Here is a 23601-nt window from a genome sequence, read left to right as displayed (position 1 = left end):
ACAAGGAGATTCTGGGCACCCTGGATAAGAAATTTACTGAGGCCCAATCAAGTTCACAGCTGATCTTTGAAAAGCTGGAGGATTTGGAGAACCAGAGTTGCTGCTACAATTTACAGTTTTGTGGTATCCCAGAGACTCTGACTTAAGTAAATGCGAAGAAGTGGTGCAGAAAATAGCACTCTACTTAGTGACACTTAGTATGAGATACCATTGTAAAACAATAAGCCAAAAGATGATATTGCCTGTTTTAGTGACTATAAGATCAAAGAGCAAGTGCTGCAGAAGGCTCGCTCCAAGTAATAGTTCTGCTGGGACACATTTTGAGTGGAAATCTATCAGGATTTAGCACAGGCCACCCTTCGGTGCCGAATGAAGCCGTGACCTCTAACACAAAATCTACGGTCCTATGACATCCGTTACCGATGGAAGTATCCAAAGGCAGATTGCACCAAGTATACTCTTTACAGGATGGCCTTGGACTATTCAACGATCTGGCGGCAGCTTCCCGGGCCCCATCGCAGCTGAAAGGCACAATAGGGTCAAAAATGGCACCTAACTGGCAGCAGGTCCCCAAAAGCAAGTGCTTAAAGCGCCAACAATTAGATACAACTCTCCTGGGAGTGGAAACAACTTGATTTGGAAAATGGATCGTTGGACCTAGTTTTTCTTTTTTTACACCCAACGCGTAATTAAACTCTGGAATTTGTTGCCGGAGAATGTGGTGAAGGCGGTTAGCTTGGCAGAGTTTTAAAAGGGGTTAGACGGTTTCCTAAAGGACAAGTCCGTAAACCGCTACTAAATGGACTTGGGAAAAATCCACAATTCTGGGAATAATATATATAGAATGTACGTTTGGGAAGCTTGCCAGGTGCCCTTGGCCTGGATTGGCCGCTGTCGTGGACAGGATGCTGGGCTCGATGGACCCTTGGTCTTTTCCCAGTGTGGCATTACTTATGTACTTATGTACATATGCTTCATGAGGCTGGTTCTGTTTTGTGAGAGACCCTGAGATTGCACTACATAAGATTAAATTGTAGAATAGGGCAAAGAAGAACTCTGCTTCACTTCAGTGGATTATAAGTTTTGAGTTTGAATTCTACAAACAACAAGAGTTCTGAGAATGTTTTCCCAGCACTTACTAGATGAGCTTTGGAGGACTGGGTTTTGGAGGTTGCATGCTGAGATTCTTCCTCCAGGGATGTATCATTCATTTTGAACGGGAATGATTTCTTAATGGCTTCAGGGAGGTGGGTGGAGGATTGGGGAGAGGGTTTTTTGGGGGTCTTGGGAGTACAGCCTTGGATGTTATGGGCTATTCAGTCGGGAATATCAGTTGTAGAGGGTATATGATATATATATTTGAGTTCTTTTCTGTAGTTTAAATGGTTTAGTTGACATATGTAACTTTTAATTTGCGAGGATTGAATTTGCCTCAGAAGCGTCAGCTCATGTTTCAAGAGTTGATATACCTGAGGGTGGATGTGGCTCTGATACAAGAGACACATCTGCTCACACACCATGAGCACCTTTTGTGTCTCAAAAAAAATATTCCAAGATATATTTTTCTTCTAATACACTTTGCAGCAAGACGGGTGGAGTTATGGTGGCTTTCTCATCCTCACACAACTGGGATATCAAAAGTCATTCAGGACAAGGGTAGTAGATACCTTTTGATTATACTTAGGGTAGGAGCCTGTTATACTGTTATGAATGTATGTGCACCACTGAGTCTCCACAGGCCTTTTGGGAAGATTTTAACAATGCTTTTACTGAATCATTCTGAGGGGGAATGGGAGGTGATTTTAACGTAACTTAAGTACCTAGTTTGGATAACATCGCACAGGGAGTGCAATATGCCCAAAGTGCTAGAGCATATTTTAAGGGTTTTTTGGCCCAGTGGGATTAAGCGGACATGTGGAGGCATCTCCATCCTTGTCAACATGATTACACGTTACTCACAAGTGCACAGGACCTATTCTTGAATTGCCTATTGGTTCCGTCACCCCTCTGTGTTCCAGAGAGTTCGGTCCTCTTCTATCTCAACACATACTTGATCTGACTATGCCCCTTTGTTAATCAATTTAGAATTGGCATCAGCAAAAGTGAGACTGACTTACTGGCAACTTAATATGCCATCCTTAGACAACCAGAGTATGTGCAGCAAATAGAAAAAAACATAGTGGAATATTTACAGTTTAATGATACGGGAGAGGTGAAACTGGATATATTATGGGCGTGGATGAAGACTGTCCTTAGGGGTAAACTCATTGTATTACAGTCCCAAATTAATAAGACTACAAAGCAAAAGGAGACTGACTTGTTTGCTCATTTAGCAAGGTTGAAACAGCAGGCTAAGCAATGGGGGTCTGCCCCAGATTTACAGGATTCAATACATAAGCTGCAGTTGGAGCTCCAGGAGCTTCGCTTGGCAGAAATAGCAGAAAACCTACAAAGAGTTTGTCAGTCACATTTTGAGTTTGGGAATAGAGCCAGCTGTTGGCTTCTAAATTGCAACAGAAAAAAACTAGGAATTTTTATTCCTACTATACAAGATGAGACTGGAATATTATGTATAGAGGACACATCTCTTCATGAAGTGTTTTTTGCGATTCTATTCCCAGCTCTATATGCCTGACATATGTCCTACAGAATCTGATTAAGGCACTGTCTTGTTAGGGCACTGCTGCCTAGATTTTCTTTGGCTGAGGTACTGTCCTTGTCTGCTCCAGTTACTTTGTTTGAGCTTCAGGGGGCCATCAAGCACCTCCCGTTGAGTAAGGCCCTGGGGCGTATTGGGTTTTCTAATAGGTTTTATAAATGTTTTGGTAAAATTCTCGCCCTGGTGTTGCTCCAAGTGTTTAATCATCTGGTGAACCTGTTTGAGCTTCCATACTCATTGCCATTAGCCTTGATCTCAGTGTTAGCCAAGCAGGGGAGAGACCCACTGTTGAGCACATCTTAAACACTGGCCAAAGTTTTCATGAAAAGTTTGTAATCACCTTCAGTGATATCTCCCCAGGCTTGTACATGAAGATCAGGCCAGGTTCATTCAGGGCCATCAGACTTTTGATAATATTTGTACAACGCTTCACTTAATACATCGAGCTTGGCTGGACCATACCCCCGATGCTCTTGCTTTTTCTCGATGCAGAGAAGGCCTTTGAGCTTGTTCATTGGCCTTTTCTGTTTCAGATGTTGTGTTGACTGGGGTTGAGGGAACAATATCTACACTGGTTACAGCTTATCTGTACGAATCCGCTAGGTAGCTTTAACATCAATGGGACCTATACACGTGCCTTTGCTGTTCATAGGGGCACTAGGCAGGGCTGTGCCCTGTCACCTTTACTTTTCGCCTTGGTCTTAGAGCTGCTGGCAGGCTTGATCCAGGAACACCCAGGGATAAGAGGGGTTACTTAGGGACCAATGGTTTACTTTTTGCGGATGATATTCTGCTTACATTGACTAACCCTAGGGAATCTTTGAATTCTCTGGTAGAAATGCTACATTCCTATGGCCAAGTCTCTGGTTTTAAAATTAATATGCATGTCGAGATTCTTAACATTACAGTAGACAAGGCAGATTAAGCTATACACAATGATTATAATTGAAAAGAAACAATACCTATAATCATTGTGTATAGCTTAATCATTGTATATCTATAAATCATTGTGTATCTTCGATTTTAGAACCTCTAATAAAAATCTCATTTACCTAATACAAATCCAAAAGAATCCACAGTAATTACTGAGTAGTCTGTGTCAGTGAAGCAGTCTGAAAAACCAGGGCAGAACAAACAGAATGTGCTTTTTGTTTTTCAATGTCTTATTATGCATGGTGACGATGATTAAAAAAAATTCAAGACTACAATACTGCAAAACTGAAAATGTCTCATTAGCCCCTAAAGGAGGAAGATTCTGATAGGGTTCTAACAAAATATTGCGAAAGCTAAAATATAACCTAACCATCTCAATGACTGTTGCTCTATACTCTGAGGCTTACAGCAGGAAAATGACAAATCAGTAACACTGGGTAGTGTTGTAGCAAATCTCCCATGTGCATAATTGCCAAGGATCAGGAAATGTGAAAACTAGTCATGGGTTAGTGGACCACACATCTACAGAGGAATTGCAACTTAAAATTACACCCAAGGCTAATTCTTCTTACCACAAGGACAAACTTTTTCCCTCCTGTTGTGTTGTGTGGCTCTAGAGATTTTGAATATACAGATTTCCTGTCTGAAAATTGAGGAATCTATAGTTAAAAGAAAAAAAATAAAAGCACGTAAGCTTCAGATCATGATCCAGTGCAAACTTAACTAACAAAGAAGTACAGGTTATGCTGTCCCTTCCAGTAAGACCATCTGAGGACTGCTTCCTTGTGTTTTGAATCCCAGCTGAATGACCCTTCATTTTCTTGGTATTAAATCTTAACTGCCACTCTTTAGATCTTCCCCCACCCCTCACAAGTCTTCCACACCTACCAGGGTACCTACCTTGTTGTAGGTTTTGGTATCACCTTCAAAAAAAAGTCAAACTTTCCTGATAGCCCTTGCACAATATTTTATTTTATTTATTTATGACATTTATATCCCACATTCGCTGGAGTAGAACTCAGGTTCAATGTGGCTTACATAACAATTAGAAAAGCATGTTCAAAATATATTAACAGAAAGTAAAATGCATCATATAATGTTAAACCAGTAAAACTTTACTTATATTACTTATGAAAACTTGAGTTACTTCATATTACATATGAAAACATTGAAAATAATCAAACTAAGGGCAGATTACTGTAGCACACAACTTAACCTTCCTTTCCTTTCAGCAGACTCAGTTTACCACTATCCTTTGTCACCTCCTACTCAATCTGCTTCTAACCCAGTCAATTGCTTTAAGGCCCATATCAAGTATGCTGCACAGTTTATTTTTGAGCTGCCTATTTGCAACCATGTCAAAGATATTACTAAAATCCAAGTACACCAACTCTCTGATCACCCAGTCAAACCTGGGTTTTATTTTATGCTGTTTGTGAGGCCGTTGATACCTAGATGAAAACTATTTTATTGGTTTTTCTTTTAGCACCTTCAGAGTGAGCCACACCGTCGTTTTGCACAGGATGCATCCCAGTATATGCCAGTTGATCGCATTATCTCCCAGTTCACTGATTATTTTGTTGAGCTCCCGGCAGCATCTACATACAGGTAAGCCTATCTTTTCCAGATATCTCCATCATCTATCAGGGTTCTGTTTCGCTTCCACCTTTACAAGTTGGAAGCTCTTCAGGGCACAGACTGACTTATACGGTCTGTGCCCTGAAGAGCTTCCAACTTGTAAAGATGGAGTGATCTGCACCTGTAAGGACAGTGCTGAGAAGGCTGATGAGACCCTAAGATCAACCTATGTTAAGTATATAAAGCTGCACCCGAGGGTAAGGCTGTTAGTTAAAATGACTTAAATGTTTAGGAATTTGTACATGAAAATATATGCAAACAACAATGGTCAAGAACGAGTCTCTTCACAAAATGTACTCAGCAGGGAAGGAAAAAAGGGAAAACGGGGGAAAAAGACCTCAGAAATGGTGACTCACAGCAAAACTGCTGAAATATTCAAAAAGGAGACTTCACCATCAATTCTTTAATCATTGGTCTCAAAAAAAAAAAAAAACCCCAATCCTTCCGATGTATAATTTATTTTTTATTTTTTTGCAGTTCTCTTAATTGTGCTTCGATAATATCTTAAAGTCTCAACCCCTTTGCCTGCAACTCTCCCCCCCCCCCCCCCTCATGTACTTCAGCTCCTTTGCAGGCAGTGGCAGCAACGCACATCTGCTGCCTGTGCCGGCTTGTTAGGCTTCCTTCTCCCATGTCCTGCCAGAGAAGAAACTGGAAGTGACGTCAGTGAGGGTGGGATTGCAGCAGAGGGAAGCCTATGGGGCTGGCGCAGACAGCAGATGTGTGTTGCCACCGCCACCCACAAAAGTGATGAAATACACTTGCAGTAGAAGTTCAGAGAGAGGAGGGAGTTGCCAGGCCATGGGACAGTGGGGGCAAATGTCAGATCCGGATGTGGAAGAGAGGGTAGCAAGGTGACCACTGCTGAGTCAAGAATGGATGGACCCAGGCCCATCTGTAGCTATGCCACTAGTCTAATAGCAAACCAGTGGCACTCCTGTTTCACTGAATGGTGAGACAAGGCTAAAGAACACCCAGGAAGAATGGGTGCTACATCTTCCTTCAGGTATGAGAGATGCTAATTCCTGGAGACTATAAAATGCAGAACAGTTGTGCCAGCATTGCAGCCTACCTCTTACCCTATCTCGTCAGTCTGTAGTCTTGTAATTCAGATTGATAATGTGTAGAGCACAAAGTCGAGTGTTGCATTCTTCTTTTTCAAATTACAGATGCTGCGCAGACTACATAGGCTTTTAGATGAAAATGATTTTCGCTCAATTCTCCAGTCATTTAGTACTATTCCACTGACTATTGCAATATTTTATGTATATAACTTTGACCAGATATGTTTTTAAAGCTCTACAGATTCAAAATGTGGCAGCTCAGCTAGTGCTTGGGTGTGCTTTGAATGACCATACTCCACATTTGGAATGAATACACTGAGAGTCCTGGAGGCAATGTAATCAATTTAAATTAGATGGTGTTTTGACTACTGTCAGAGGGGGGGAAGCATGATTTTCCAAGGACAAGCAGGCTAATATTCTCGTATGTGGGTAACACAGTCCGCATTGCCCGGTCCGGAGCTTGTATCAAGCTTTTACAGAACTCTTTAGAGTGTGTCACACTTTTCTGAGCAAGTGCTCTCCCGCCTGCCATGAAAGCGCAAGATTAAGTCTCTTTTTTTTTTTTTTTTCCCTGCAGTGAGGAGAGGACACTTTTTTCCTTCTCACAGCTACTGGTTCAGTTTAACAGAGCTTTTTGTGCCTTCTTTTTTATTTATTCCTCAGTTCTCTGTCTTATTCGGGTTCACTTTCTTCCCATTCGATTTTCTTTTTTTCTTTATTTACCATGCTCAGTAGGCCGCACTTAGGCCTTAGCCCCAGTTGGGTCTTTCCCTTATTTTTTCTCTGGTGCTTTGTCTTTTTAGGGGCACCATCACATTTTCACTCTTCCTTTGAAAGTTCCCAGTCACTTCAGTGTTGCTTCAGATGCAGTCGGATCGTTTCTGGCACAGCCACACTTTTTTTATTTTTTTTTTACTGTTTTCCTTGTTTGGGGTTTGACCATACCCCTTATAACTGTGTTCTGTGTCTTCAGACCCAAGCCAGAACCCAATTAACCAGAATGGCTCAATGGGACTGCCTTTTCAAATTCTTTAACCATGCAGGGTGCTGGCAGTGGCTGCATCTCATCTAAGGTGGGAAGCTGCTTTAGATGGGCTTCACACTCAAGGTGCTTGGTCAGCCCAAGAGACAGCTCTCTCTATCCCCTTCTGGAACTCTGAGCAATCTGGAACGCGCTAAAAGCTTTCAGTGATAGGCTGTTCAGCCATTTTGTACTCATTCACACGAAAAATCAGGTTGCAATGTACTACTCTGATAAGTAGGGGACACCAGACCTTTGTGTCAGGGGGGGCCGTCTGGATGTAGCAGGGTACAGTCCATTCGGGACTGCTCCCCAGAGCCACTCATCTGGCAGACAATCTAACAGCCTTGTTACCAGACTGTGCAAGGTCATTCACCCACACAAGTGGCCTCTTAATACGGGCGTTGATTGCAAGGTCTTCCAACTGTGGGGCACCCCTTTGATGGATCTCTTGGCAACTCAAGTCAATCACACCGTCCTTCAGTTGTGTTACAGGCTCCAGGCCCACAACAGACTACCGTCAGTTCCCTTCCTTCTTCCTCGAGGAACAGTCTTCTATATTCATATTCTCCCCTCTCTCTCATAGGGCAGATTCTACTGCCGCTCAGGCAGGATCACGGGACCAGGATTTTGATTGCTCTTTATTGGGCCTGGTAGATCTGGCTTTCTCTTCTTCAGGCATTCTCCTTCCGAGAACATGAAACTTGGAATATTCTCCAACCCTCATCACACAGAATGAAGGGTCTCTTCTACATCCTCCAGTCTGTGTAGCCCTCACAACCTGGATGTTCAGGGCTTCACATTAGCTTCCTTGCATCTTCCTGCAGGTGTCTCCACAGTCTTGCTGGCTTTCAGGAATGCTTCCACTAAGAGGTGTTCCTCTTTATAGTGGTAGAGGTGTCTGAGTTTGGTCTGAAACTCAACTCTGTGGGGGTTCTCCTCAGTTTACTCAGTGCTTTTCATCTTCACGTAGGGGATACTCCCATCTGTTGACATCCTCTAGTTGTTTGATTCATGAGATGCTTGCTTTTGTTACAGCTCCAGTCACACCTCCGTCTGTGTTATGGGACCTCAACATCATTCTCTCTAATTGATCAGCACTCCTTTTGAGCTGCTTGTTTTCCTATCCCTTGATGTGCTTGTTTTTGGTGGCTGTTGCTTCGGCTTGCAGAGTCAGTGAGCTTCAGGCCCTAGTGATGGTTCCACCTTACCTTAAATGTCATCACAATAGAGTAGTTCTCCGCATGCACCCTGAGTTCCTGCCTAAGGTTGTGTGAGGGTTTTATCTATTTCAGTTGATTTGTATTGCCTACGTCCTTCCCACAGTCTCATGCCCCTAGCGAGCGCGCACTGCACAACTTGGCCTACAAGCGAGCATTGGCCTTTTGCTTGAAGCGGCCTAAGCACCACAGTCATTTTTCCCAACTTTTTGTTTCCTTTCATCCTGACAGGATGGAGTTTGCCATCGAAAAATGCACAATATCTAATTGGGTACCAGATATTTTTCTTTTTCTCATGCTGGGCTGCCCAGGAGGGTCCTCTCCAGGCTCACAATGTCAGAGCCATGGCTGCGTCATTAGCCTCCATTGAAGAAATTTTGCTAGGTTGCTACGTGGTCTTCATTCTACACATTCACATCTCATTCCTGCTTTAAGCAGCATGTCTGATGTGACAGTCAGTTTGGATACAAAGTAATGCAGAATTAGTTTGGGTTCTAGAATCCAACTCCACCCACCTAGGCCCATTTTTATTCTGTCCCAGGCTGCACTTTTGACGATTTGTGTGTGGTCTCAGGTTCATCTATTTTCTAACCTCTCTGTTGCGCAGTGCAGTTCGTTGTTTCCATTGAGCCTGATAGGGATTCTCCACATGTGAGAATATTACCCTGCTTGTCCTTGGAGAAAAAGAAGATACAGATATTCTCCGAGGACAGCAGGCTATATTCTCACAAATCTCCCACCTCCGCTTGGAGTTGTTTCTTCTTCGTAGTATGCTATTGTACTGTTAGTCCCGCGCTCTCGTGGTGGGCGAGAAGGCACTCATGCATGTGCAGTGGGTCATGACTTGCACTCCAAAGAACTCTGTAAAAGCTCGCTACAAGCTCCGGACCGAGCAATGCGGACCACGTTACCCACATGTGAGAATATATAGACTGCTGTCCTTGGAGAATATCTGCTACGGGTAAGTATCTTCGCTATTATTTGCACTTTGCTGATCGTTTGTGAATCTACCATTAATATGAGATCAAATGGCACAAAGAAGTTACTCAGTCTCATGTCATCAGAGAGAGAGAGAGAGAGAGAATAAGTTTGTGCTATGGTCTTTTGTGTGGCTGGCCTCATTTTTGGAATTCCTTGCTGGTGGTTTTATAGAGGTGAACTACTTGAATTTTAGGACGTTGAAAGGTTTTTGTTTACTTGGGCTTTTAATTCAAATTAACCTTTAGATAGCATTTGAAGTATAAATAAAGTATGGTAGCTTTCAAGTATTGTTGATGAGAGTTTTCCTCAGGAGTTCTTGGTGGGGTAGGGAATTTGTTGAATATATATAATTTTTTTTTTTTTTACTTTTCTGTGTGTTATTTTGTATGCCTTATTGAATGCAAGGATATTATGGTATATAAGAAATTATAAATTAAAATATTTTCAAAAGAATGTGGCTCAAAGTACTGTCATGATGATGAGCACTGAGATTACTTTATTTTTACCTGGTAGGGAAAATATACAGACGTTCAATGCTAATAAAGTAAAAAGAAAGGAGAGCATTGCAGCCATATGAAGCTGCTTTTTGTGCTGAGGCAACATCTCATTTCATGTCTTCTTCAAGTTGGGTTGTTTATTTTCTTCTTTAGCTCCTTCAGGGACTGTAGATCTACCTTTATTTACATTATATAAATCCACCTGTACTTTGAAGAGTCTGCTCTCAGCACTTCCTTTGTTGGCTAGAGATCTTAACCATGCACTGTAACCAGAGTTAATGCTGAGATTGGCTGGCTTCCTAGCACTGATGCAGGATACCCTGATGCTGCAGTTCCATGTGGGAGAAAAGCTGGGGCAGGCTGCCAAGTTGTGAGGCTGATGTAGGAGCTGCACCCCTTCTTGGGTCTTGAATTTATCATAGACCCTCCCAGGCTGCAGTGCACCAAGGCAGGAAGGTTCACAGACCATGAAAGCACAAGGACGACAAAGTATTTATTTTTTGTAATTACTAATATAAAAGGGAGTGGGTGAGTCTGGATTTCTATTGCTTCTCATTAGTGATCAAACATTCATATTTCAATAAATATTCTTGAGCCAGGCCTTGCAGTGGATGTCTGCAATGTGAAGCAGGAGAATATACAACCCAGTTGTCCTATAGAAGTGCTCTGGTACCACACAGGAAAATCTCCTAAGATAGAGGTGTGGTGTGGCTTAATAGCCCACCCTTAGCAGTTCTTTCAGTGAAGATACTTACTCTCACAATTGAACTGAACTCCTTTGTTTAGAAAATGGCACTAAAAGCAAAAGAAGGAACCAAGAAAAGAAAAAAGCTATAATACAACATACTTCTCTCTTTACTATCTCTCTGGAAGCAAGTGGTGGTCAAAGCAAATCAGTGGAACCTGGAAATCATTCCAATTCAGCCACTACTGTTTGATCATAATCCCTTTTTTTTTTTCCGGTTTATGACCAATGGCTGCAACAGCTCTGGATGACTTAAATAAAGTATGTTAGAATGCAGTCTGTATGAGGGAAGCTTCATTTCATGGGAACTACAGTCTTCTGCAGATTTCTATCATATTTGCTTTTTTAACATTTTCAACAGAGCATAAAATCAGATCAGCAAGTTGCTGATGCTGGTTCATCTTGTTGCTGAAATATACACTTTATTCTGTTCACATGAATGTTTTAATGCAGGTAGCTTTTGTGGTAATTCTATGTGCTTTTATTTTCTCAGGTCATTGGATCATTCTCCCAAGATTTGCTTTGCTCAGGATTTGATACACGATGGACATGTGAAGGACACAGAAACTCCTCTGTCTTCAGGACCAGAATTTCAGAGGAACCATATAGTTGAGAGAAATGATGTGCAGAAATTCCTAATCGAGCTCTTGGGACCAGAGCATGCTGTAGACCAAGTAATGCAGGTGGTAAAGGCAGCTACTCCAGAAAAGACCACCCTCATTAATCAGTCCCTCCCTTGTGTACAAGAATTGTCACATGGTGTTCACCAATCTGTAGTTAAAGATGGCTTTCCTATACAGGATACTTCAGATTTCACAGTGGGGCAGACTCAAAAAGAGCAGATGGGAATTCATGATGACCTGCCTGTTTGTAGTGGCAATGATGGCAGTGTGGATGGCCTGAAGATGACTCCACTTATTGATACTGTAGTTATTGGAACCAGTCTTACCAAAAGCTGTTCTTTAACATTAGAAAAAGCCTATGATGGAAATCTGAAGTTCCATAATAAAGTGGAGACCCCTACCAGTAATGAATTCAATGAAACATTGCTTCCATTTAGGAAACGAAAGCGATCAGACAACCCAGATCTTCATGCAGCTTGTGTCTGTGACTCTACAGAACTTGCTGACTGGGATGCTGCTCATTTGTGTGTGAAAAATAATGTGGAAAGGCTAAATACCAAAGCTCTGTCTTCATTGGAAATGGGGTGCTTATTACCAGATCTCAAAAAGCTTTGCTCTTCTACATCACCCATTTTAGCTGTAGCAGCTCAACAAAATTTTTCTGATCATCTGCATCATAGACAAGCTCATGATGATGTGGGACTCTCAACGTCTAACCACCAGAGAGTGGCCTTAGAACTGACAGCAAATGGTCAGGATTATAAGGACAATTCTGGGACTCCCTTAAAGGACCATCCTGTGAAGGCTGACCTGAGTCTTATATGTAGCACAAATGCTGCTTCGCTTGGTCATCAGTTTCCTATATGCCTTAATGACAGTAATCAAGTTGCCCAATTTGCTATCCATAAGTTGCAGAACATAGAGTCAGAGATTTATGCTAATAAATGTTCTGTGAAAGTAGCCAACTCTGCAGAACTACAGTGCATGGGTTTGCCATCCCGCAGAAGCTGCAATGAACAGGAGCTAGTTGAAATGGATCAACCAAGAACTGAAGCTCCCAACAGTTCAGTCTGGGAATCCAGTGTGCAAGCCGGCACAGGTTTGCTTCTCGGAGGCAGCTTTTCTTCAGAGTCTGAATGGGACATTCAATTGCTAACCAGGCTGGATCAAACGCAAGCAGCCAGAGGCCAGAATTTGGATGTTGAGGTCCTCAGGCGCACCTGCATCAGCATACAGGACAGTGGCTATGAGTCCCATCTCTGCTCCGTCTTGAAGCAGAAATCAGAGCAAGAGTGGACAAGCAAAGAGAAGAGTCTTACAAACTGTCGGACAGAGACTGGCATTCCATTCACTCTGTTGGACACCTGCCTTGATGGTTGGACCAGTTAGTGACTGCACCAGGTGCCTTACCCAAGGCTAGGGTCTTGTGTTCTCCATTCCCCTTTCCCCCATGTTTCAAAGTGTGAGGAGGAAGATTGGTTTCCACATCACTCGATTTCTGCCTGAAGATGGAGTCATCAGGTGCTTAGATTCTTATATTTCCTCCATCCTTTTTAAGAATAGGCTTTTTATGTTACACACAAGCACAAAGAATTATTGTCAGTGGCCCTCATGGAACTTCTATTAATGTAATACTTGTATAGTTAAATTGAGCTCTGCTTCTGTTTTTAGAATAAGTTCTATGATTGTTCTTGACTTTAAGACCCAGGTGCGGACTGACAGGGATCTGGGCCCTTGGGCAATAAGGGTCATGCCCCCACCTCTCCCCGGATCCAACATCTTTCTCCCCTCCTCCCTCCCCAGATCCAACATCATTCTTCCCCCCCCCCCCCCCCCCCCCCCCAGATGCACCATTTCTCCCTTCCTAAGGTGCACCATCTCTGCCTCTCCCTTTCCCTGGGTGCACCATCTCTGCTCCTTCCCTCAACAGCTCCAGCATCTCTACTTCCCTTTCCTAAGTCCAACATCTCTGCCTTCCTCCTGAGGCCAACATCTCCCCCTCTCTCTCTCTCCTTCCCGAGGTTCAACTCTCTTCCCACCTCGTGTCCCCAAATTTACCTCAAAAATTCCTTTCTCCATACAGTGCCCCAGCATATAGACTGTCTGCCGCTGACCGGAGCCATTTCTCTGCTGCGGCCTGCCCTTTATTCATCAGGCCCTGTATGGAGAAAGGAACTTTTGAGGTAAACACTGTGGGGAGGGGGGCTCAGACAAGGGATATGCTGGGGAGAGGTGAGAAAGAGGGGAGTGCCAGATGTTGGTCATGTGGGGAGGAAGTACTGGGTCCCCCATCTGCTCTGGGCCCTTGGGCACTGCCCGGTTGCTCAAATGATCAGTCTGCCCCTATTAAGACCTTTGCAGAAATAAATATAAATTTGTGTTGGGGGGGAGGACTACTACACTGTTGAATCTATATAGCCAATGGTTCCTTTTTCCCATAAACTAAATATATTCAGAGTAGACCATAATCTTTTTTTTCTTTTTTTTTTTTTTTAATGGAGGGAGGGTGACAACTCTTAAACCATTTTTTCCATTAATTTTTTTTTTCTGGTTTGTGGTGTGTGGTTGCTATAAACCATTCTTTATACATTATAAAGCCAGAGGCACTACTGCTGTCCAGTGGCTGGGGTGTCTAATCTGGCTGAAGTTCAAGTTTTGTGTGTGACATTACTGAAACTCTAACTTGGGGGAGAAAGAGCTTTTTGTTTTGCATGTGGGAAGTAAGACCAGCCTTACATCTGTGCTCCATAATGAGCTAATTGTAGGAGCCCCTGTACTCTAAGCATGGGGGTAGGGAATAGAAAAGAGATAAGCACAGGCCAACAAACTTCCCAGCACTTGCCTCTTCCATTAAATTCAATTCTCTGCATCCCCTGAGACCCCTGTCCAGCACCATTAACCTGGAAATGGAGCCTTGCTATTGATTGATCTCTAAACTGTTTTCCTGGCTTTATGTAGTCTGTTCTTCCTTTGTGTGGGGGGGGTTTCTCTCTTAAAAATAGTTATTCCTTATGCTTCAATTTCAAGTGTGTTTTTCCAGTCTTTTTATAGACTCTACTAGAAGCTATGCATATTTATATAGGAGTTGTATAAATGATGACACTAATAATTCAATGTTTTAACTAGTTTTGAATAAAGACCTTTTGCTGTGTTGTTAAATTCTGTTTAACATCTCAGAAATTTGACTTATGATACTATGCTCCTAATTAGAGCTAATTAGTAGTGAAGGTTTTTGTTGATTACATTTTTTATAAATTGCCATTCACAAGCATCAAGTTGCTTACAATCCAGTTACAAAACAATTACAATTGAATGTAATAAATACACAAACATAATGACATAAACGATAAAGAAAGCAGAACAGAGAGAAGTAGTTGATCTGCTACAGCCAGAGTCAGCCACAACATCAGCCAGTTAGTCCATGGAAATGTTACATGGAAATACTTTAAAAACAAATAGAAGGAAATATTTTTTCACTCAATGAATAATTAAGCTCTGGAACTCTTTGCTAGAGGAGGTGGTAACAGTGGGTAGCGTATCTGGGTTTAAAAAACGTTTAAACAAATTCTTGGAGGAAAAGTCCTTAGTCTGCTATTGAGACAGACATGGGAAGCAACTGCTTGCCCTGGGATTTGTGACCTGGTACTTGTGACCTGGCTTGGCCACTGTTTGGAAAATAGGATACTGGGCTAGGTAGACTGGCTACTCTTATGTTCTTATGAAAAATAAATTCTTAATCCTGCTCTAAATTTTCGCAAGGAAGACTAAAGGGCCATTTTACGAAACTGCAGTAAGCACATAATGCATGTTTTACAGTGCAGCAATTGCTAGCGCAGAGCTACGGGCTTTGCAGTATTTTGCGGTTACTGTGTGGGAATTCCTGCATTTTATGTCAGGGGATGTAGTATGGTTGGAGAGGGGACATATAAGGCATTTGGCTGTTAACATGCAGTAAGTGCAGTGCATTAACAGCCTAACGTGGTTTTAAGGGGAGACCACTACTACTACTTATCATTTCTGTAGCGCTACTAGATGTACGCAGTGCTGTAAAGTAGACATGTAAGAGACAGTCCCAGTTTGCTTACAATCTAATCAAGGCAGAGGGTAGGGTTAAATGGCCATTTTTATCAATGGAGGAGGGTGAATAGTGGAGTGATGCAGGGATCTGTACTGGGATTGTTGCTATTTAACATATTTATAAATGATCTGGAAATTGGAATGACAAGTGAGGTGATTAAATTTGCAGATGACTCAAAACTATTCAGAGTTGTCAAAACACATGCAGATTGTGAAAAATTGCAGGAAGACCTTAGGAAACTGGAAGACTGGGCATCCAAATGGCAGATGAAATTTAATGTAGACAAATGCAAAGTGATGCATATTGGGAAGAATAATCCGAATCATAGTTAACTGATGCAAGGGTCCACCTTAGGAGTCAGCACTCAAGAAAAAGATCTAGGTGTCATTGTAGGCATTACGCTGAAATCTACCAGTGTGCAGTGCAAAGGGATGCAAAATAAGACCAAGAATATTATAATCCCTCTGTATTGCACTATGGTACTGCCTTACCTTGAGTATTGCATTCAGTTCTGGTTGCTGTGTCTCAAAAAAGATATCGTAGAATTAGAAAAGGTTCAAAGAATAGCGACCAAAATGATAAAGGGGATGGAACTCCTCCCATATGAGGAAAGGCTAAAGAGATTAGAGCTCTTCAGCTTGGAAAAGAGACGCCTGAGGAGGGATATGATTCAGGTCTATAAAATTCTGAATGATGTAGAACAGGTAAAAGTGAATCAATTTTTCCCTCTTTCAAAAAATACAAAGACCAGGGGATGCTCGATAATATTACTTGGAAATACTTTCAAAACAAATAGGAGGAAATTTTTTTTCACTCATAGAGTAGTTTCCAAAGGAAGTGGTAACAGTGGTTAGCATGTCTGGGTTTAAAAGAGGTTTGGACAAGTTCCTGGAGGAAAAGTCCATAGTCTGTTATTGAGATGGACATGGGGGAAGCCACTGATTGCCCCTGGATTGGTAGCATGGAATGTTGCTACTGATTGGGTTTCTGCCAGGTACTTGTGACCTGGATTGGCCACTGTTAGAAGCAGGCATGGACGCTGTTCAAAAATACCATCCTGGAGGCCCAGGCTAAACATATTCCGCGATTTAGAAAAGAAAGACGGAAGTCCAAAAGACAGCTGGCGTGGTTGAAAAGTGAGGTGCAGGAAGCTATTAGGGCTAAAATAAACGCCTTCAGAAAATGGAAGAAGGAATCGTCTGAAAATAACAAGAAGCAGCATAAGGAGTGTCAAAGCAAATGCAAGGCGCAGATAAGTACATACTGGGAAAAGACCAAGGGTCCATCGAGCCCAGCATCTTGTCCACGACAGCAGCCAATCCAGGCCAAGGGCACCTGGCAAGCTTCCCAAACGTACAAACATTCTATACATGTTATTCCTGGAATTTTGGATTTTTCCAAGTCCGTTTAGTAGCGGTTTATGGACTTGTCCTTTAGGAAACCGTCCAACCCCTTTTTAAACTCTGCTAGGCTAACTGCCTTCACCACATTTTCCGGCAATGAATTCCAGTGTTTAATTACACGTTGGGTGAAGAAAAAGTTTTTCCGATTTGTTTTAAATTTACTACACTGTAGTTTAATCGCATGCCCCCTAGTCCTAGTATTTTTGGAAAGCGTGAACAGACGCTTCATATCCACCTGTTCCACTCCACTCATTATTTTATATACCTCTATCATGTCTCCCCTCAGCCGTCTCTTCTCCAAGCTGAATAGCCCTAGCCAAGAGGGATTCCGAAAAAAAGATAGCAGAGGCAAAAAAACATAGCAAAACTTTTTTCCGGTATATTAAAAGCAGGAAGCTGGCAAAAGAATCGGTTGGGCCGCTGGATGACCGAGGGGTAAAAGGGGTGATCAAGGAAGATAAAGACGTAGCGGAGAGACTGAATGAATTCTTTGCTTCGGTCTTCACCGAGGAAGATTTGGGTGGGATACCGGTGTCAGAAATGGTATTTCAAGCGGACGAGTCGGAGAAACTTACTGACTTCACGGTAAACCTGGAGGACATAATGGGGCAGTTCAGCAAACTGAAAAGTAGCAAATCTCCTGGACCAGATGGTATTCATCCTAGAGTACTGATAGAACTGAAAAATGAGCTTGCGGAGCTACTGTTAGTGATATGCAATTTATCCTTAAAATCGAGTGTGGTACTGGAAGATTGGAGGGTGGCCAATGTAACGCCGATTTTTAAAAAAGGTTCCAGGGGAGATCCGGGAAATTATAGACCGGTGAGTCTGATGTCGGTGCCGGGGAAAATGGTAGAGGCTATTATCAAAAACAAAATTACAGAGCACATCCAAGGACATGGATTACTGAGACCAAGTCAGCATGGCTTTTGTGTGGGGAAATCTTGCCTGACCAATTTACTTCAATTCTTTGAAGGAGTAAACAAACATGTGGACAAAGAGGAGCCGGTTGATATTGTGGATCTGGATTTTCAAGAGGCGTTTGACAAGGTACCTCATGAAAGGCTACAGATGAAATTGGAGGGTCATGGGATAGGAGGAAAAGTCCTATTGTGGATTAAAAACTGGTTGAAGGATAGGAAACAGAGAGTGGGGTTAAATGGGCAGTATTCACAATGGAGAAGGGTAGTTAGTGGGGTTCCTCAGGGGTCTGTGCTAGGACCGCTGCTTTTTAGCATATTTATAAATGATTTAGAGATGGGAGTAACTAGCGAGGTAATTAAATATGCTGATGACACAAAGTTATTCAAAGTTGTTAACTCGCGACAGAATTGTGAAAAATTACAGAAGGACCTTACGAGATTGGGCGGCTAAATGGCAGATGACGTTTAATGTGAGCAAGTGCAAGGTGATGCATGTGGGGAAAAAAGAACCCGAATTATAGCTATGTCATGCAAGGTTCCATGTTAGGAGTTATGGACCAAGAAAGGGATCTGGGTGTCGTCGTCGATAATACACTGAAACCTTCTGCTCAGTGTGCTGGTGCGGCTAAGAAAGCGAATAGAATGTTGGGTATTATTAGGAAAGGTATGGAAAACAGGTGTGAGGATGTTATAATGCCGTTGTATCACTCCGTGGTGCCACAGCTCCTTGAGTATTGTGTTCAATTCTGGTCGCCGCATCTCAAGAAAGATATAGTAGAATTGGAAAAGGTGCAGCAAAGGGCGACTAAAATGATAGCAGGGATGGGACGTCTTCCCTATGAAAGACTAAGGAGGCAAGGGCTTTTCAGCTTGGAGAAGAGACGGCTGAGGGGAGACATGATAGAGGTATATAAAATAATGAGTGAAGTGGAACAGGTGGATGTGAAGCTTCTGTTCACGCTTTCCAAAAATACTAGGACTAGGGGGCATGCGATGAAACTACAGTGTAGTAAATTTAAAACAAATCGGAGAAAATGTTTCTTCACCCAACGCGTAATTAAACTCTGGAATTCATTGCTGGAGAACGTGGTGAAGGCGGTTAGCTTAGCAGAGTTTAAAAAGGGGTTAGACGGTTTCCTAAAGGACAAGTCCATAAACCACTACTAAATGGACTGGGGAAAAATCCACAATTCCAGGAATAACATGTATAGAATGTTTGTACGTTTGGGAAGCTTGCCAGGTGCCCTTGGCCTGGATTGGCCGCTGTCGTGGACAGGATGCTGGGCTCGATGGACCCTTGGTCTTTTCCAAGTGTAGCATTACTTATGTACTTATGTAGATGGGTGGAGGAGTGGCCTAGTGGTTAGAGCACCAGTCTTGCAATCCAGAGGTGGCCGGTTCAAATCCCACTGCTGCTCCTTGTGATCCTGGGCAAGTCACTTAACCCTCCATTGCCACAGGTACACACTTAGATCGTGAGCCTTCCTGGGACAGAGAAATAGCCAGTGTACCTGAATGTAACTCACCTTGAGCTACTACTGAAAAAGGTGTGAGTAAAATCTAAATAAATAATAAAAATAATAATAATAGATGGACCATAGATCTGACCTAGTATGGCTATTCTTATGTTCTAGTCAAGTAGGACAAATAAGGGAATTAAGGTGGGAATGATAAAACAGACATGGCTACTGAACCAAGTGAATAGAAGTTAGGATTTTAGAAGCAGCCTCAAAAAGGCGGACATGTAGCTTAAATTTGAAGATAGCTGGAGCTTGAAGTACCAATTCAGGAAGTGTATTCCAGGCCTATTTTGCAGCAAAATAAAAGGAACGGAATCTGGAGTTGGCAGTGGAGGAAATGGGTACAGATAAGGTATTTACCCAGTGAAGGTGGGGGCAGGAGAGTGTAGGAAGAGAGAATAGCGGAGAGATAGTGAGGAACTGCAGAGTGAATGCACTTTTAAGTCAATAAGAGGAGACTGAACTGTATGCGGAAACGGATAGGGAGCCAATGAAGTGAATTGAGGAGAGGGCTAATATGAGGATAGCGACACTGGCAAAATATATCATGCAACAGGATTTTGAACAGAATGAAGGGAGAGAGATGGTTTAGTGGAAGACATGGAAGAAGCAAGTTGCAGTAATCTAAGCATGAGGTGATAAGTGTGGATAAGGGTTTTGGTAGTGTGTTCAGAAGGGATGAATTTTGGTGATAGAATTGAGAGGTTTTAGCAGTCTATTGCATATGTACAGAGAAACAGAGAGAAAGATGACCCTGTTTATGAGCTGATGAGACAGGGAGGATGAGGCACTAAGTGCTTCTGCATTAATTGGGAGCAGGTGCCAAGTATTAATTTGAATTGTTAACACATGATCTATAGTAAAATTCTGCATTAAGCCACGGTAACTAAACATCACAGTTTAGTAAAAGGGCCTCTAAATGCAGATAGATCGAATGCCACAGTTGTTCCTCAGGGATCGGTGCTGGGGCTGATTCTGTTCAATATATTTGAGTGACATTGCCGAAGGGTTAGAAGGTAAAGTTTGCCTTTTTGCGGATGATACCAAGATTTGTAACAGAGTGGACACCCCGGAGGGGGTGGAAAACATAAAAAAGGATCTGCAGAAGCTAGAAGAATGGTCTAATGTTTGGCAATTAAATGTCATTGCAAAGCGATGCACTTAGGGAGTAGAAATCCACGGGAGACGTATGTGTTAGGCAGTGAGAGTCTGATATGTACAGACAGAGAAAGGGATCTTGGGGTGATAATATCTGAGGATCTGAAGGTGACAAGGCAATGGCCTTAGCCAGAAGGTTGCTAGGCTGTATAGAGAGAGGTGTGACTAGCAGGAGGTGTTGATGCCCCTGTAGAAGTCGGTGAGGCCCCACTTGGAGTATTGTGTTCAGTTTTGGAGGCCATATCTTGCTAAGGATGTAAAAAGAATTGAAGCGGTGCAAAGAAAAGCTACAAAAATGGTATGGGATTTGCGTTACAAGATGTATGAGGAGAGACTTGCTGACCTGAACATGTATACCCTGGAGGAAAGGAGAAACAGGGGTGATATGATACAGACGTTCAAATATTTGAAAGGTATTAATCCGCAAACGAACCTGTTCCGGAGACGGGAAGGTGGTAGAACTAGAGAACATGAAATGAGGTTGAAGGGGGGCAGACTCAAAAATGTCAGGAAGTATTTTTTCACGGACAGAGTGGTGGATACTTGGAATGCTCTCCCGCGGGAGGTGGTGGAGATGAAAACAGTAACAGAATTCAAAAATGTGTGGGATAAACATAAAGGAATCCTGTTCAGAAGGAGTGGATCCTCAGAAGCTTAGCAGAGATTGGGTGGCAGCGCTGGTGGTTGGGAGGCGGGGCTAGTGCTGGGCAGACTTCTACAGTCTGTGCCCTGAAAATGGCAGATACAAATCAAGGTCAGATATACATATAAAGTAGCACATATGAGTTTATCTTGTTTGGGCAGACTGGATGGACCGTACAGGTCTTTCAATGCCTTCATCTACTATGTTACTATCCAGCTTTTTCGAAAAAGATCGCCGGCCATCTTCCGACACACATCGGGAGATGGCCGGCGATCTCCTAAAGCCGGCCAAATCGGTATAATCGAAAACCGATTTTGGCTGGCGCCAACTGCCTTCCGTCGCGGAGCCGGTCAAACTTCAAGGGGGCATTTTGGTAGGGTAGCGAAAGCGGGACGGGGGCATGCTTTGAGATGGCTGGCTTCACCCGATAATGGAAAAAAGAAAGCCAGCCTTGACGAGCATTTCGCCGGCTTCACCTGGTCCCTTTTTTTTCACGACCAAGCTTCAAAAAGGTGCCCCAACTGACCAAATGACCACTGGAGGGAATCGAGGATGATCTCCCCTTACTCCCCAAGTGGTCATCAACCCCCTCCCACCCCAAAAAAAAAATGTATTAAATATTTTTTTTTGCCAGCCTCAAATGTCATACCCAGCTCCCTGACAGCAGTATGCAGGTCCCTGGAGCAGTATTTAGTGGGTGCAGTGCACTTCAGGCAGGTGGACCCAGGCCCATACCCCCTACCTGTTACACTTGTGGTGGTAAATGTTAAGCCCTCTAAACCCCCCCAAAACCCACTGTACCCACATGTAGGTGCCCCCCTTCACCCATAAGGGCTATGGTAATGGTGTACAATTGTGGGGAGTGGGATTCGGGGGGGCCCTGCACCCAAGGTAAGGGAGGTATGCACCTGGGAGCAATTTTTGAAGTCCACTGCAGTGCTCCACTAGGGTGCCCGGTTGGTGTCCTGGCATGTGAGGGGGACCAGTGCACTACAAATGCTGGCTCCTTCCACGACCAAATGCCTTGAATTTGGCTGGGTTTGAGATCGCCGACCTCGGTTTCCATTATCGGCGAAAACCGATGCCAGCCATCTCAAACCCGGCCGTCTTTTTCAATAATACAGTTAGGGACTGCTTTTTTCAATTATGCCCCTCCACGTAGTAGAGCAAGACACTGAAAAGTCAAATTGCATGCAAGGTTTCTCTATGGCGGTTTTTTATTTAAAAAAGACACTTGTTCTATAAAGACAGCTGTGCTTATCACCAGTCAGAAGATGGGGACACAGGGAGTTTTAGGCTCACACAATTGCAACCTGTTCTTTGCTTTGTATGTCAATAACTGATACAATTCTAGCAGTTGTATTATGTTTGGAGAAAACAACTGGAATTTTGTTGTGTGGGGGTTTATTTAGTTATTTATGAATGAGTAAAATTGTATTAAAGGATAGGCGCTGAGCTTGTGTAGGCAACCATGCAAATGTTAGGCTGGCTCATGTGAAAGGATCTATTCAGCTCTTAACTCCATGGCTTGTTATGAAAGAAAGGTAAAAAAACAATGTTTTTAAGGTTATTGAGTCTGAGTCTATTGTATATTTTAATAAACATTTGCCCTTGTGTTGGAATCTGATTTGTCTTCCCCCATTCTTTTGCTTTTTCCTTGCTTGGTTGATATGTTTGGGGGTCTTTATTTATTTTATTTTTTTTACATTTTTTTTCACATTTGTTATGAAAGAAAGCTTATGGTAGCAGATCCTAGAGCATATGGGGAGAAGGAAACAGCTAACTGAAAGTGCTCATGTGCTTTAACTGTTTGGCCTTCAAATAAATATATTGCAACCCCACACAAGCTCTATTTGTGTTCATATTGGAGTCTTCTAGAAATTATTGTGGTTTTTAGACAAGAAATAAGGGCGATTTAGTGTAGTTTCTAAAATCCTGTCTTGGTCCTTTTGTAGTGTTCTAGGCTGCGCAATTTGGTTTGCTATTTGCTAAAACACTTCTATCAAATATTATAGAAAAAATTGTACAGGAATTAGAGAGAATTGTCTTTTTAATTACTCACCCACCATCACAGCATCAGACATCAGTTTCAAATTATAACAAACTTACAAAATCTAACATCAGTACCTCTGGTAATTATAAGTAATTAGACTAATTAGATGAAGAAGAGAGAAAGGAGGAAGAATGTTTGTTCCTCATACAAAGGTCACAGAACAGAGAGAAAGCAGAGAAAGAAAGAATAAATGAAAGAAAGGTTCATAGCTATAGAGAATTAGATTCTACCGGTACGAAGGGGGGGAAGCAGACCCCTTCGGGAAAAGCATAGGCCATTGGATGGATCTGAAACTCTCTCTCCAAGCCTAGTTTTTCAGAGTTCCTTTGTCTGCAGCGTGGTTTTATAGGTTGTTGTGAGCATCCACCTCGCCTCTACCCTGTACCAATCATAGGTGCTGCATACGGGCTGGAGACTTGTAATTGGAACTTTCATATGTGCT

General features: G+C 42.6%; 1 protein-coding gene across 2 annotated transcripts in view; it reads left to right on the top strand.

The window, feature by feature from the left end:
* The window catches only part of DBF4B (DBF4 zinc finger B), a 124781-nt gene extending 111635 nt beyond the window's left edge, over positions 1 to 13146 (top strand). For both annotated transcript variants that reach the window (XM_030221904.1, XM_030221903.1), the window contains exons 11-12: positions 5079 to 5200; positions 11252 to 13146. In XM_030221904.1, the coding sequence (XP_030077764.1) occupies positions 5079 to 5200; positions 11252 to 12770 (1641 nt within the window). In that variant the 3' untranslated portion in view covers positions 12771 to 13146. The remainder of the gene's footprint in view (positions 1 to 5078; positions 5201 to 11251) is intronic.
* The last annotated feature ends 10455 nt before the right edge of the window (positions 13147 to 23601 follow it).

The sequence above is a fragment of the Microcaecilia unicolor genome, chromosome 12 (genome assembly GCF_901765095.1).
Source record: "Microcaecilia unicolor chromosome 12, aMicUni1.1, whole genome shotgun sequence".
In the NCBI taxonomy this organism is placed as follows: Eukaryota; Metazoa; Chordata; class Amphibia; order Gymnophiona; family Siphonopidae; genus Microcaecilia; species Microcaecilia unicolor.
Note: the sequence above shows the minus strand (reverse complement) of the source record. Positions and strands in the feature narration are given on the sequence as shown.